Genomic DNA, 12956 nt, shown 5'->3' with positions numbered 1-12956 from the left:
ACCACTGGCTCTGTGTGATCGGAACAGCCGTGTTTTATAACTTCACTTTACTGGTGGTCAGGTAAAAGAGTCTATGTTCTGCATGTCAGGGCTGCACAGGGACCCTCGCAATGTGCCACAATCATGATCCCACACATGCGAGAAGCCATATGTTGCCAGAATCACTTGATGAAATAGACACATTTTAACCATCAAAATGTGTTGTTTTGTTTTGCATAAACACGTTTCCTTCCTTATTCGTGCTGTTACTTCCTCTCTTTGTGCCGTTACTTCCTCTGCTTGTCCCGTTAGTTCCTCTGTTTGTGCCTTTACTTCCTGTCCGTGCCGTTTCTTCCTTTGTTCGTGCCGTTAGTTCCTCTGTTCGGGCCGTTACTTCCTCTGTTCATGCCGTTACTTCCTCTGCTTGTGCCGTTAGTTCCTCTGTTTGTGCCTTTACTTCCTCTGTTCGTGCTGTTACTTCCTTTGTTCGTGCCGTTACTTCCTGTCCGTGCCGTTACTTCCTGTCCGTGCCGTTACTTCCTGTCCGTGCCGTTACGTCCTATGTTCGTGCCGTTACTTCCTCTGTGTGTGCCGTTACTCCCTGTTTGTGCTGTTACTTCCTCTCTTCATGGTATTACTTCCTCTGATCGTGTTGTTACTTCCTCTGTTAGTGTCGTTACTTCCTGTCTGTGCCGTTACTTCCTCTGTTCGTGCCATTACTTCCTCTGTTCGTGCTGTTACTTCCTCTGTTCGTGCCGTTACGTCCTATGTTCGTGCTGTTACTTCCTCTGTGTGTGTCGTTACTTCCTCTGTTCGTGCCATAACTTCCTCTGTTCGTGCCGTTACTGCCTGTTTGTGCTGTTACTTCCTCTCTTCATGGTATTACTTCCTCTGATCGTGTTGTTACTTCCTCTGTTAGTGTCGTTACTTCCTGTCTGTGCCGTTACTTCCTCTGTTCGTGCCATTACTTCCTCTGTTCGTGCTGTTACTTCCTCTGTTCGTGCCGTTACGTCCTATGTTCGTGCTGTTACTTCCTCTGTGTGTGTCGTTACTTCCTCTGTTCGTGCCATAACTTCCTCTGTTCGTGCCGTTACTGCCTGTTTGTGCTGTTACTTCCTCTCTTCATGGTATTACTTCCTCTGATCGTGTTGTTACTTCCTCTGTTAGTGTTGTTACTTCCTGTCTGTGCCGTTACTTCCTCTGTTCGTGCCATTACTTCCTCTGTTCGTGCTGTTACTTCCTCTGTTCGTGCCGTTACGTCCTATGTTCGTGCTGTTACTTCCTCTGTGTGTGTCGTTACTTCCTCTGTTCGTGCCATAACTTCCTCTGTTCGTGCCGTTACTTCCTGTTTGTGCTGTTACTTCCTCTATTCATGGTGTTACGTCTTCTGATCGTGTTGTTACTTCCTCTGTTCGTGCCATTACTTCCTCTGTTCGTGCCGTTACTTCCTCTGTTCGTGCCGTTACTTCCTCTGTTCATGCCGTTACTTCCTGTTCATGCAGTTACTTCCTCTGTTCATGCAGTTACTTCTTGTTCATGCCGTTACTTCCTGTTCATGCCGTTACTTCCTGTTTGTGCTGTTACTTCCTCCGTTTGTGCTGTTACTTGCTCTCTTTTTGCTGTTACTTCCTATGTTCGTGCCGTTACTTCCTCTGTCCGTGCCGTTACTTCCTTTGCTTCTGCCCTTACTTCCTCTGTCCGTGCCGTTACTTCCTCCATTTGTGCTGTTACTTGCTCTCTTTTTGGCGTTACTTCCTGTTCGTGCCATTACTTCCTCTGCTTGTGCCGTTTCTCCAGAGCTTGTTTCGAGGAGCTGCAGGTGGATCACGTCCTGGTTTGGCTGGTGCTGGACTACGTCTGTGACGGCGTTTACATCCTGGACATCATCGTGCGCCTACACACCGGTCAGACTCACCTACACACCGGTCAGACTCACCTACACACCGGTCAGACACGCCTACACACCGGTCAGACACGCCTACACACCGGTCAGACACGCCTACACACGGGTCAGACTCGCCTACACACCGGTCAGACTCGCCTACACACCGGTCAGACACGCCTACACACCGGTCAGACACGCCTACACACGGGTCAGACTCACCTACACACCGGTCAGACTCGTCTACACACCGGTCAGACACGCCTACACACGGATCAGACTCACCTACACACCGGTCAGACTCGCCTAAACACCGGTCAGACTCACCTACACACGGGTCAGACTCGCCTACACACCGGTCAGACACGCCTACACACGGGTCAGACTCGCCTACACACCGGTCAGACTCGCCTACACACCGGTCAGACACGCCTACACACGGGTCAGACACGCCTACACACGGGTCAGACTCGCCTACACACCGGTCAGACTCGCCTACACACCGGTCAGACTCGCCTACACACCGGTCAGACTCACCTACACACGGGTCAGACTCACCTACACATCGGTCAGACTCGTCTACACACCGGTCAGACACGCCTACACACGGATCAGACTCACCTACACACCGGTCAGACTCGCCTAAACACCGGTCAGACACGCCTACACACGGGTCAGACTCGCCTACACACCGGTCAGACTCGCCTACACACCGGTCAGACACGCCTACACACGGGTCAGACTCACCTACACACCGGTCAGACTCACCTACACACGGGTCAGACTCACCTACACACCGGTCAGACTCGTCTACACACCGGTCAGACACGCCTACACACGGATCAGACTCACCTACACACCGGTCAGACTCGCCTAAACACCGGTCAGACACGCCTACACACGGGTCAGACTCGCCTACACACCGGTCAGACACGCCTACACACGGGTCAGACACGCCTACACACGGGTCAGACTCACCTACACACCGGTCAGACTCGCCTACACACGGGTCAGACTCACCTACACACCGGTCAGACTCGCCTACACACGGATCAGACTCACCTACATACCGGTCAGACTCACCTACACACCGGTCAGACTCGCCTACATACCGGTCAGACTCACCTACACACCGGTCAGACTCGCCTACACACCGGTCAGACTCACCTACACACCGGTCAGACTCACCTACACACCGGTCAGACTCACCTACACACCGGTCAGACTCACCTACACACCGGTCAGACTCGCCTACACACCGGTCAGACTCGCCTACACACCGGTCAGACTCGCCTACACACCGGTCAGACTCGCCTACACACCGGTCAGACCAAAAAATATAGAGAAAAATCAGAAACACACAAAAGAGAAGAAGAAACCGTCTAGTCATCGTTTTATGTTGACAATAAATCTGCTCGATTCTTCAATAATTCACAAAACATGAGGGAAATGTTACTTTTATCACTCTAAAAGTACATTTTTAAAGTGAAGTAAAGCTTCTAAAAGTTCTAAAGTACTTCAATACTTTTAGCATTAGATTTGGACAGATTTGAAAACATTTTAAACTCTTTGCAGCGGTACAAACTTGTTCCTCACTGTCTAATTATTCACCACAAAGTGTTTCTAAACGCGTTTCACATCTTTTATGGGCCAGAGCGAGCGTTGGCGTCACGGTTAAGCTAACAAACATTAGCATGCTACATAAAACGCTCTATAATAAGATGCAGACAGCACACAGTGGTCTCATTTTGACCCGGCCGGCGGCCACTTTTACAATAGAAAAACTCTTTATTACAGGCGTTTTATGAATGTTTTATGTACTTTTTATGTACGTTTACTCGAGTACTCGTCCCCCGGCTGAGTACTCGTCCCCCGGCTGAGTACTCGTCCCGCGGCTGAGTACTCGTCCCCCGGCTGAGTACTCGTCCCGCGGCTGAGTACTCGTCCCTCGGCTGAGTACTCGTCCCCCGGCTGAGTACTCGTCCCGCGGCTGAGTACTCGTCCCGCGGCTGAGTACTCGTCCCGCGGCTGAGTACTCGTCCCCCGGCTGAGTACTCGTCCCGCGGCTGAGTACTCGTCCCCCGGCTGAGTACTCGTCCCGCGGCTGAGTACTCGTCCCGCTGTCGTTGGTGTAGGTTTCCTGGAGCAGGGCCTCTTGGTGCGGGACTTGGGCCGCCTCCGGCACACGTACCTCCGGACGGTGCGCTGCTGGCTGGACCTGGGCTCGGTTCTGCCCACGGACCTGCTGTACCTGTGGGTGGGGCCCGACTTCACGCCCCTGCTCAGGTTCAACCGCCTCCTGCGCCTGCCCCGCCTCTCCGAGCTGTTTGAGCGCACCGAGACGAGGACGGGCTACCCCAACGCCTTCAGGATCTGCAAACTGGTGCTCTACATCCTGGTCATCATCCACTGGAACGCGTGCGGGTACGGGACGGGTACGGGACGGGGACGGGACAGGTACAGGACGGGGACGGGACGGGACCGGTACAGGACGGGGACGGGTACGGGACGGGTACGGGACGGGTACGGGATGGGTACGGGACGGGGACGGGACGGGTACGGGGACGGGCACTGGACACTGGGAATTCACCAGGTTCTTCAAGAGCGACACGATGAGAACACTGACACGTGTGAGGAACCATCTCAGGCAGGAAGTGTTTCACTGTAGGAATCAAAAGCAAGAGTTTCTAGGAGGTGGTAAAGAGGAGGTGGTAAAGAGGAGGTGGTAAAGGGGAGGTGGTAAAGAGGAGGTGGTAAAGAGGAGGTGGTAAAGAGGAGGTGGTAAAGAGGAGGTGGTAAAGAGGAGGTGGTAAAGGGGAGGTGGTAAAGAGGATGTGGTAAAGAGGAGGTGGTAAAGAGGAGGTGGTAAAGGGGAGGTGGTAAAGAGGATGTGGTAAAGAGGAGGTGGTAAAGGGGAGGTGGTAAAGAGGGGCTGGTAAAGAGGAGGTGGTAAAGAGGAGGTGGTAAAGAGGAGGTGGTAAAGGGGAGGTGGTAAAGAGGATGTGGTAAAGAGGAGGTGGTAAAGGGGAGGTGGTAAAGAGGGGCTGGTAAAGAGGAGGTGGTAAAGGGGAGGTGGTAAAGAGGATGTGGTAAAGAGGAGGTGGTAAAGGGGAGGTGGTAAAGAGGAGGTGGTAAAGAGGAGGTGGTAAAGAGGAGGTGGTAAAGAGGAGGTGGTAAAGGGGAGGTGGTAAAGAGGAGGTGGTAAAGGGGAGGTGGTAAAGAGGAGGTGGTAAAGAGGAGGTGGTAAAGAGGAGGTGGTAAAGAGGAGGTGGTAAAGAGGGGCTGGTAAAGAGGAGGTGGTAAAGGGGAGGTGGTAAAGAGGAGGTGGTAAAGAGGAGGTGGTAAAGAGGGGGGGTAAAGAGGAGGTGGTCAGGAGGAGGTGGTAAAGAGGGGTTGTAAAGAGGAGGTGGTAAAGAGGATGTGGTAAAGAGGAGGTGGTAAAGGGGAGGTGGTAAAGAGGGGCTGGTAAAGAGGAGGTGGTAAAGAGGAAGTGGTAAAGGGGAGGTGGTAAAGAGGAGGTGGTAAAGAGGAGGTGGTAAAGAGGAGGTGGTAAAGGGGAGGTGGTAAAGAGGATGTGGTAAAGAGGAGGTGGTAAAGAGGAGGTGGTAAAGGGGAGGTGGTAAAGAGGATGTGGTAAAGAGGAGGTGGTAAAGGGGAGGTGGTAAAGAGGGGCTGGTAAAGAGGAGGTGGTAAAGAGGAGGTGGTAAAGAGGAGGTGGTAAAGGGGAGGTGGTAAAGGGGAGGTGGTAAAGAGGGGCTGGTAAAGAGGAGGTGGTAAAGGGGAGGTGGTAAAGAGGATGTGGTAAAGAGGAGGTGGTAAAGAGGAGGTGGTAAAGAGGAGGTGGTAAAGAGGAGGTGGTAAAGAGGAGGTGGTAAAGAGGAGGTGGTAAAGGGGAGGTGGTAAAGAGGAGGTGGTAAAGAGGAGGTGGTAAAGAGGAGGTGGTAAAGAGGAGGTGGTAAAGAGGGGCTGGTAAAGAGGAGGTGGTAAAGGGGAGGTGGTAAAGAGGAGGTGGTCAGGAGGAGGTGGTAAAGAGGGGTTGTAAAGAGGGGTTTGTAAAGAGGAGGTGGTAAAGAGGAGGTGGTCAGGAGGAGGTTGTAAAGAGGAGATGGTAAAGAGGAGGTGGTCAGGAGGAGGTGGTAAAGAGGAGATGGTAAAGAGGAGGTGGTCAGGAGGAGGTGGTAAAGAGGAGGTGGCCAGGAGGATAATCAGGTGCTCCTCCTTCTCCTCCTTCAGGTACTACAGCTTCTCCTCGCTCCTGGGTCTGGGCTCGGACTCCTGGGTTTACCCAAACGCCTCTGACCCCGAGTTCGCGGCGCTGACCCGGAAGTACATCTACTGCCTGTACTGGTCCACGCTGACGCTGACCACCATCGGGGAGACTCCGCCCCCGGTCAGGGACGAGGAGTACCTCTTCCTCATATTCGACTTCCTGGTAAAAGCATGTCGCCTGCTGCTTTCACCTTTAATTAAGACATGAAAACACTGAAGAACTTAGTTCTGGAGACTGGAGTTTGGCCGTGAAATATGACCTAAACTCTGCGATAACGATTCAATTAACAATTGATCTCAGGCATCTTAACGGTGGATTATTAAATATTTAAATGATATCTATACATTGGGTTAATCTTATGCATTAATAACACACTTTTGCCGTACTTCAAGTTTAAGGCCTGATTTTCATAACGTCTTCAGTTTATTTCATTCAAACTGGGCTGTGGTCGACTGTGGTCCCGGCCAACCGATTAATCGACCACCTGAAACGGACAAAAGCTTTCCAAACGTTTCAGCATCTTTAGCATCTTTAGCATCTTTAGCATCTTTAGCATCTTTAGCTCACTCCATATACCGTATTTTCTGGACTATAAGTTTCACCTTTTTTCATAGTTTTGATCGGGGTGCGACTTATACTCCAGAGTGACTTGTATGTGATATTACTTGCTTTGCTAAACTTGTTAGCATGTTCTTTATGCTATAGTTATCTGAATAACTGTTCATATGTTACGTTAACATACCAGACACTTACCACAGTTCTGTCTGTGCCTCATGTAGCTGAAGGTGTTAGCGTTACCATACGTCATGTAGCTGAAGGTGTTAGCGTTAGCATACGTCATGTAGCTGAAGGTGTTAGCGTTAGCATACGTCATGTAGCTGAAGCTGCATTTACAGATGAAATGTCTGCTCTTGGTCTTGGATTTGATCAAATACATTTCCCCCAAAAATGCGACTTATACTCCAGTGCGACTTATATATGATTTTTTCTTCTCTGTCATGCTTTTTTTGGCTGGTGCGACTTATACTCCAGAAAATACGGAACTCTGTGTTTTGGCTTTGTCGTGAGTCGTCTTCCAGAAACAAAAAGAAACAAACAAATAATAATGATAAAAACAAAGAGCAAAGAAACACCAACAATGAGCGACACATGAAACATCTCGTTCCTGTTGTTCGTATAAATCTTTAGAGTTTTAATAGTTAATCATCAGCTCCTCTTCTTGACATAAACGTGGCGTCGGGCCCTCAGGTGGGGGTCCTGATCTTCGCCTCCATCGTGGGGAACGTGGGCTCCATGATCTCCAACATGAACGCCACCAAAGCCTCGTTCCAGAGCCGCGTGGACTCGCTCAAACACTACATGCACTTCAGGCACGTGAGCAAGGGCCTGGAGCAGCGCGTGATTCGCTGGTTCGACTACCTCTGGACCAATCAGAAGACGGTGGACGAGCAGGAGGTGCTCAGGAGCCTGCCCTGCAAGCTGAGGGCCGAGATCGCCATCAACGTGCACCTGGACACGCTCAAGAAGGTGACGGGCGCCTCCATCTGACCGTACACCTGACCGTACATCTGACCGTACACCTGACCGTACACCTGACCGTACATCTGACCGTACACCTGACCGTACACCTGACCGTACATCTGACCGTACACCTGACCGTACATCTGACCGTACACCTGACCGTACATCTGACCGTACACCTGACCGTACATCTGACCGTACACCTGACCGTACACCTGACCGTACATCTGACCGTACACCTGACCGTACACCTGACCGTACATCTGACCGTACATCTGACCGTACACCTGACCGCACATCTGACCGTACACCTGACCGCACATCTGACCGTACACCTGACCGTACACCTGACCGTACATCTGACCGTACACCTGACCGTACATCTGACCGTACACCTGACCGTACACCTGACCGTACATCTGACCGTACACCTGACCGTACATCTGACCGTACACCTGACCGTACATCTGACCGTACACCTGACCCCTCATCTGACCGCACATTTGACCGTACACCTGACCGTACATCTGACCGTACACCTGACCGTACACCTGACCGTACATCTGACGTTCATCTGACCGCACATCTGACCGTACACCTGACCGTACACCTGACCTTACATCCGACCGTACATCTGACCGTACACCTGACCGTACATCTGAACCCTCATCTGACCTCACATCTGACCGTACACCTGACCGTACATCTGACCGTTCATCTGACCGTACACCTGACCGTACATCTGACATCTGACATACATCTGACCGTACATCTGACCGTACATTTGACCGTACATCTGACCGTACACCTGACCGTACACCTGACCGTACATCTGACGTTCATCTGACCGCACATCTGACCGTACACCTGACCGTACACCTGACCTTACATCCGACCGTACATCTGACCGTACACCTGACCGTACATCTGAACCCTCATCTGACCTCACATCTGACCGTACACCTGACCGTACATCTGACCGTTCATCTGACCGTACACCTGACCGTACATCTGACATCTGACATACATCTGACCGTACATCTGACCGTACATTTGACCGTACATCTGACCGTACACCTGACCGTACACCTGACCGTACATCTGACGTTCATCTGACCGCACATCTGACCGTACACCTGACCGTACCTCTGAAGTATCACTGACCGTACATCAGACCCTACATCAGACCGTACACCTGACCGTACATCTGACCGTACACCTGACCCTACATCAGACCGTACACCTGACCGTACACCTGACCGTACACCTGACCGTACATCTGACCGTACACCTGACCGTACATCTGACCGTACATCTGACCGTTCATCTGACCGTACACCTTACCGTACATCCGACATCTGACATACATCTGACCGTACACCTGACCGTACACCTGACCGTACATCCGACCGTACATCTGACCGTACACCTGACCGTACATCTGAACCCTCATCTGACCTCACATCTGACCGTACACCTGACCGTACATCTGACCGTTCATCTGACCGTACACCTGACCGTACATCTGACATCTGACATACATCTGACCGTACATCTGACCGCACATCTGACCGTACACCTGACCGTACATCTGACCGTACACCTGACCGTACCTCTGAAGTATCACTGACCGTACATCAGACCCTACATCAGACCGTACACCTGACCGTACATCTGACCGTACACCTGACCCTACATCAGACCGTACACCTGACCGTACACCTGACCATACACCTGACCGTACACCTGACCCTACATCTGACCATACACCTGACCGTACACCTGACCCTACATCTGACCATACACCTGACCGTACATCTGACCGTACCTCTGAAGTATCACTGACCGTACATCAGACCCTACATCAGACCGTACACCTGACCGTACATCTGACCGTACACCTGACCCTACATCAGACCGTACACCTGACCGTACACCTGACCATACACCTGACCGTACACCTGACCCTACATCTGACCATACACCTGACCGTACACCTGACCCTACATCTGACCATACACCTGACCGTACATCTGACCGTACCTCTGAAATATCACTGACCGTACACCTGACCGTACATCTGACCATACATACCTCTGACCGTACACCTGACCGTACATCTGACCGTACACCTGACCGTACATCTGACCATTCATCTGACCGTTCATCCGACCGTACACCTGACCGTACCTCTGAAGTATCACTGACCGTACATCAGACCCTACATCTGACCGTACACCTTAACTTATATCAGACCGTACACCTGACCGTACCTCTGAAGTATCACTGACCGTACACCTGACCGTACAGCTGACCCTACATCTGACCGTACATCTGACCGTACATCTGACCATACATACATCTGACCATACACCTGACCGTGCATCTGACCGTCCGTTTGCAGGTGCGGATCTTCCAGGACTGTGAGTCTGGGCTGCTGGTGGAGCTGGTGTTGAAACTGCGCCCTCAGGTGTTCAGTCCCGGCGACTACATCTGCAGAAAGGTGAGGGGCGTGTTCTTCTCGTGTGTCTCTGGCTCCGCCCACTAACCAAAGCGTGACCATTTGACCCTCAAAGTCCAATTTCTTCTCTCAATGTGGATTGAGTCGATTCGTTGACTGTTTTGGAGCGTCCTGAACTTACTCCTGGACCTAAAGCTAAATGTATTTATGTTATTATTGTGTTATTAATATGTGTTATTAATATTAATATGTTATGGCAGGAGAATAGTCTCTGTTTGGGTCAGGATCAGAAGTCTGTGGTTCGGAGCTGCTGTGTCATTAAGACAAGAATCAGGAAAAGTGAAGAAAAAGTAGAAAAAGTATTTACAACAACAGACTGTGTCAGCCTCCTACCGGAGCCACAGACTGTGTCAGCCTCCTACCAGAGCCACAGACCGTGTCAGCCTCCTACCGGAGCCACAGACTGTGTCAGCCTCCTACCAGAGCCACAGACCGTGTCAGCCTCCTACCGGAGCCACAGACCGTGTCAGCCTCCTACCGGAGCCACAGACCGTGTCAGCCTCCTACCAGAGCCACAGACTGTATCAGCCTCCTACCAGAGCCACAGACTGTATCAGCCTCCTACCGGAGCCACAGACCGTGTCAGCCTCCTACCAGAGCCACAGACTGTATCAGCCTCCTACCGGAGCCACAGACCGTGTCAGCCTCCTACCGGAGCCACAGACCGTGTCAGCCTCCTACCGGAGCCACAGACCGTGTCAGCCTCCTACCGGAGCCACAGACCGTGTCAGCCTCCTACCAGAGCCACAGACCGTGTCAGCCTCCTACCAGAGCCACAGACCCTGTCAGCCTCCTACCAGAGCCACAGACCGTGTCAGCCTCCTACCGGAGCCACAGACCGTGTCAGCCTCCTACCAGAGCCACAGACCGTGTCAGCCTCCTACCGGAGCCACAGACCGTGTCAGCCTCCTACCAGAGCCACAGACTGTATCAGCCTCCTACCAGAGCCACAGACCGTGTCAGCCTCCTACCAGAGCCACAGACTGTATCAGCCTCCTACCAGAGCCACAGACTTGTAGGAGCCGAAAGACTCAGCTGAAGCACGGCGCTGCAGGGGCGTGTCCCGTCTGAACATGTGGGAAAATATGGAACGTTCTTCTCTAACGTTGTCTTGACTTATACTTCTTGCATTTCCAGATGTTATTTCGTTTGAACAGCAGTTGCTTTTGCCGTTCTACTTTTAACGTCAGTAAATGTCAGCGTTGAACTCTGAAATGTTGGTGTTTGTGCGGCGGCTACGTCAGGGGGACGTGGGGAAGGAGATGTACATCATCAAAGATGGCCGCCTGGCGGTGGTGGGCGACGACGGCGTGTCCCAGTTCGCCGTCCTGACCTCGGGCAGCTGCTTCGGCGAGATCAGCATCTTGAACATCAGCGGGAGCAAGATGGGAAACCGCCGCACGGCCAACATCCGCAGCCTGGGCTACTCCGACCTGTTCTGCCTGTCCAAGAGCGACCTGATGGGGGCGCTGCAGGACTTCCCCGAGGCCCGGACGCAGCTGGAGCAGAGGGGGCGGGACATCCTGAAGAAGGAGGGGCTTCTGGAGGAAGTGAGCGTCTCGGCGGGAGAAGAGCTGGAGGAGAAGGTGGAGAGGATGGAGGCGGGGCTAGACCGGATACAGGTGAGAGCCCCATTATCATCCTGGTCCAGACCCGGTCCAGACCTGGTCCAGTCCTGGTCCAGACCTGGTCCAGACCTAAGTCCTGCTCTTGTCCTTTCAGACCTGTTTGGCTCGTCTTCAGAGCGAGTTCTCATCTTCTCAGATGCGTCTCAAACAGAGGCTCACGGCTCTGGAGAGCGGCCTGAGCGCAGTCGGGACGGGCAGCGGGTTTCTGTCCGACGGCGAGGGCAGCGACACCAACATGCGGCTGCAGAACTACCCCTGATGCCCTCCCAGCCCCCGTGTCCCTGTGGGAGGGGCTGAACTGCAGACGTCGTGGAAATGATCAGCAAAACATCTGTGACTTTTCGTTTTGATGTAAAGAAAAATAAAATTCACACTTTCATGGTTTTCTTTTGTCCCGTCGATTTTATTAGACGGAACAGCCGAGCGTGAAATGGGGATGAGAGAGAAGGGAGGACATACAGCAAAGTGTCCTAAACACAAAGTTACATCTGAAAGTTCTGCTGTAGAAACTTTAGTCAATGTTTATCACAGTTTTACTTCCGTTAACGTTTGTGAAGACATTTTGAAAAATAAGAGTTTAAAATGACAGGAAGTGGAGCTGAATCCCTCTGTGATGTCATCAGTGTGCGACACAGAGACAGTTTGAAACATGGTTGGACTAAATAAAGGTGTTTTATGGTCTTATTGTGTCAGATCAGAACTGTTGTGTCGTTTATGTGGAGTTTGGCTCTTGTTTACAGTCTGGTTGCTATGGTAACAGCTGTGGAATCACCTCTATGTCATATTTGTGCTCACGTCCAACCAGGAAGTACAACTACAAACTTTACACAAACGGACAAAATTTCTAGTCAAATATGAAATATAATTGTTTTAGTGAAATGTGCAGTTGAACTTGTCGTATAAACTTAGAGCTGTTCAGAAACTCTAACTCGAAGCAAAACATGAAAAAGCAATAAAGTCACTGGACGTCCTCAATGAACCGACTCTACCTCAGTGTTTTCTTTAGCTTTTGTCTTTTTTGTTTTATTGTTATTTTGTTCCTGTTTCTAGCCGTTTTTTGTTGTGTATCGGGCTCTCTGCACCGGGCTCTCTCTGCACCAGGCTCTCTCTGCACCGGGCTCTCTGCACCGGGCTCTCTCTGCACCGGGCTCTGTG

The 12956-nt window shown here is 51.6% G+C and overlaps 1 protein-coding gene across 1 annotated transcript in view; it reads left to right on the top strand.

Moving 5' to 3' along the window:
• Positions 1–12070, top strand: part of cnga2a (cyclic nucleotide gated channel subunit alpha 2a) — a 13121-nt gene extending 1051 nt beyond the window's left edge. Inside the window, exons 3-10 of the mRNA XM_072440046.1 lie at positions 1–61; positions 1777–1883; positions 3997–4285; positions 6095–6293; positions 7380–7658; positions 10057–10155; positions 11418–11795; positions 11896–12070. The exon at positions 1–61 is cut by the window's left edge and continues 50 nt beyond it. Of these exons, the coding sequence (XP_072296147.1) occupies positions 1–61; positions 1777–1883; positions 3997–4285; positions 6095–6293; positions 7380–7658; positions 10057–10155; positions 11418–11795; positions 11896–12060 (1577 nt within the window). The 3' untranslated portion in view covers positions 12061–12070. The remainder of the gene's footprint in view (positions 62–1776; positions 1884–3996; positions 4286–6094; positions 6294–7379; positions 7659–10056; positions 10156–11417; positions 11796–11895) is intronic.
• The last annotated feature ends 886 nt before the right edge of the window (positions 12071–12956 follow it).

This window comes from Eucyclogobius newberryi, unplaced genomic scaffold, assembly GCF_026437365.1.
Source record: "Eucyclogobius newberryi isolate DKJ021-1_F unplaced genomic scaffold, fEucNew1.0.hap1 SCAF_11, whole genome shotgun sequence".
Lineage (NCBI taxonomy): Eukaryota > Metazoa > Chordata > Actinopteri > Gobiiformes > Gobiidae > Eucyclogobius > Eucyclogobius newberryi.
The sequence above is the reverse complement of the archived record's forward strand: the minus strand, read 5'-3'. Positions and strand labels throughout refer to the sequence as shown.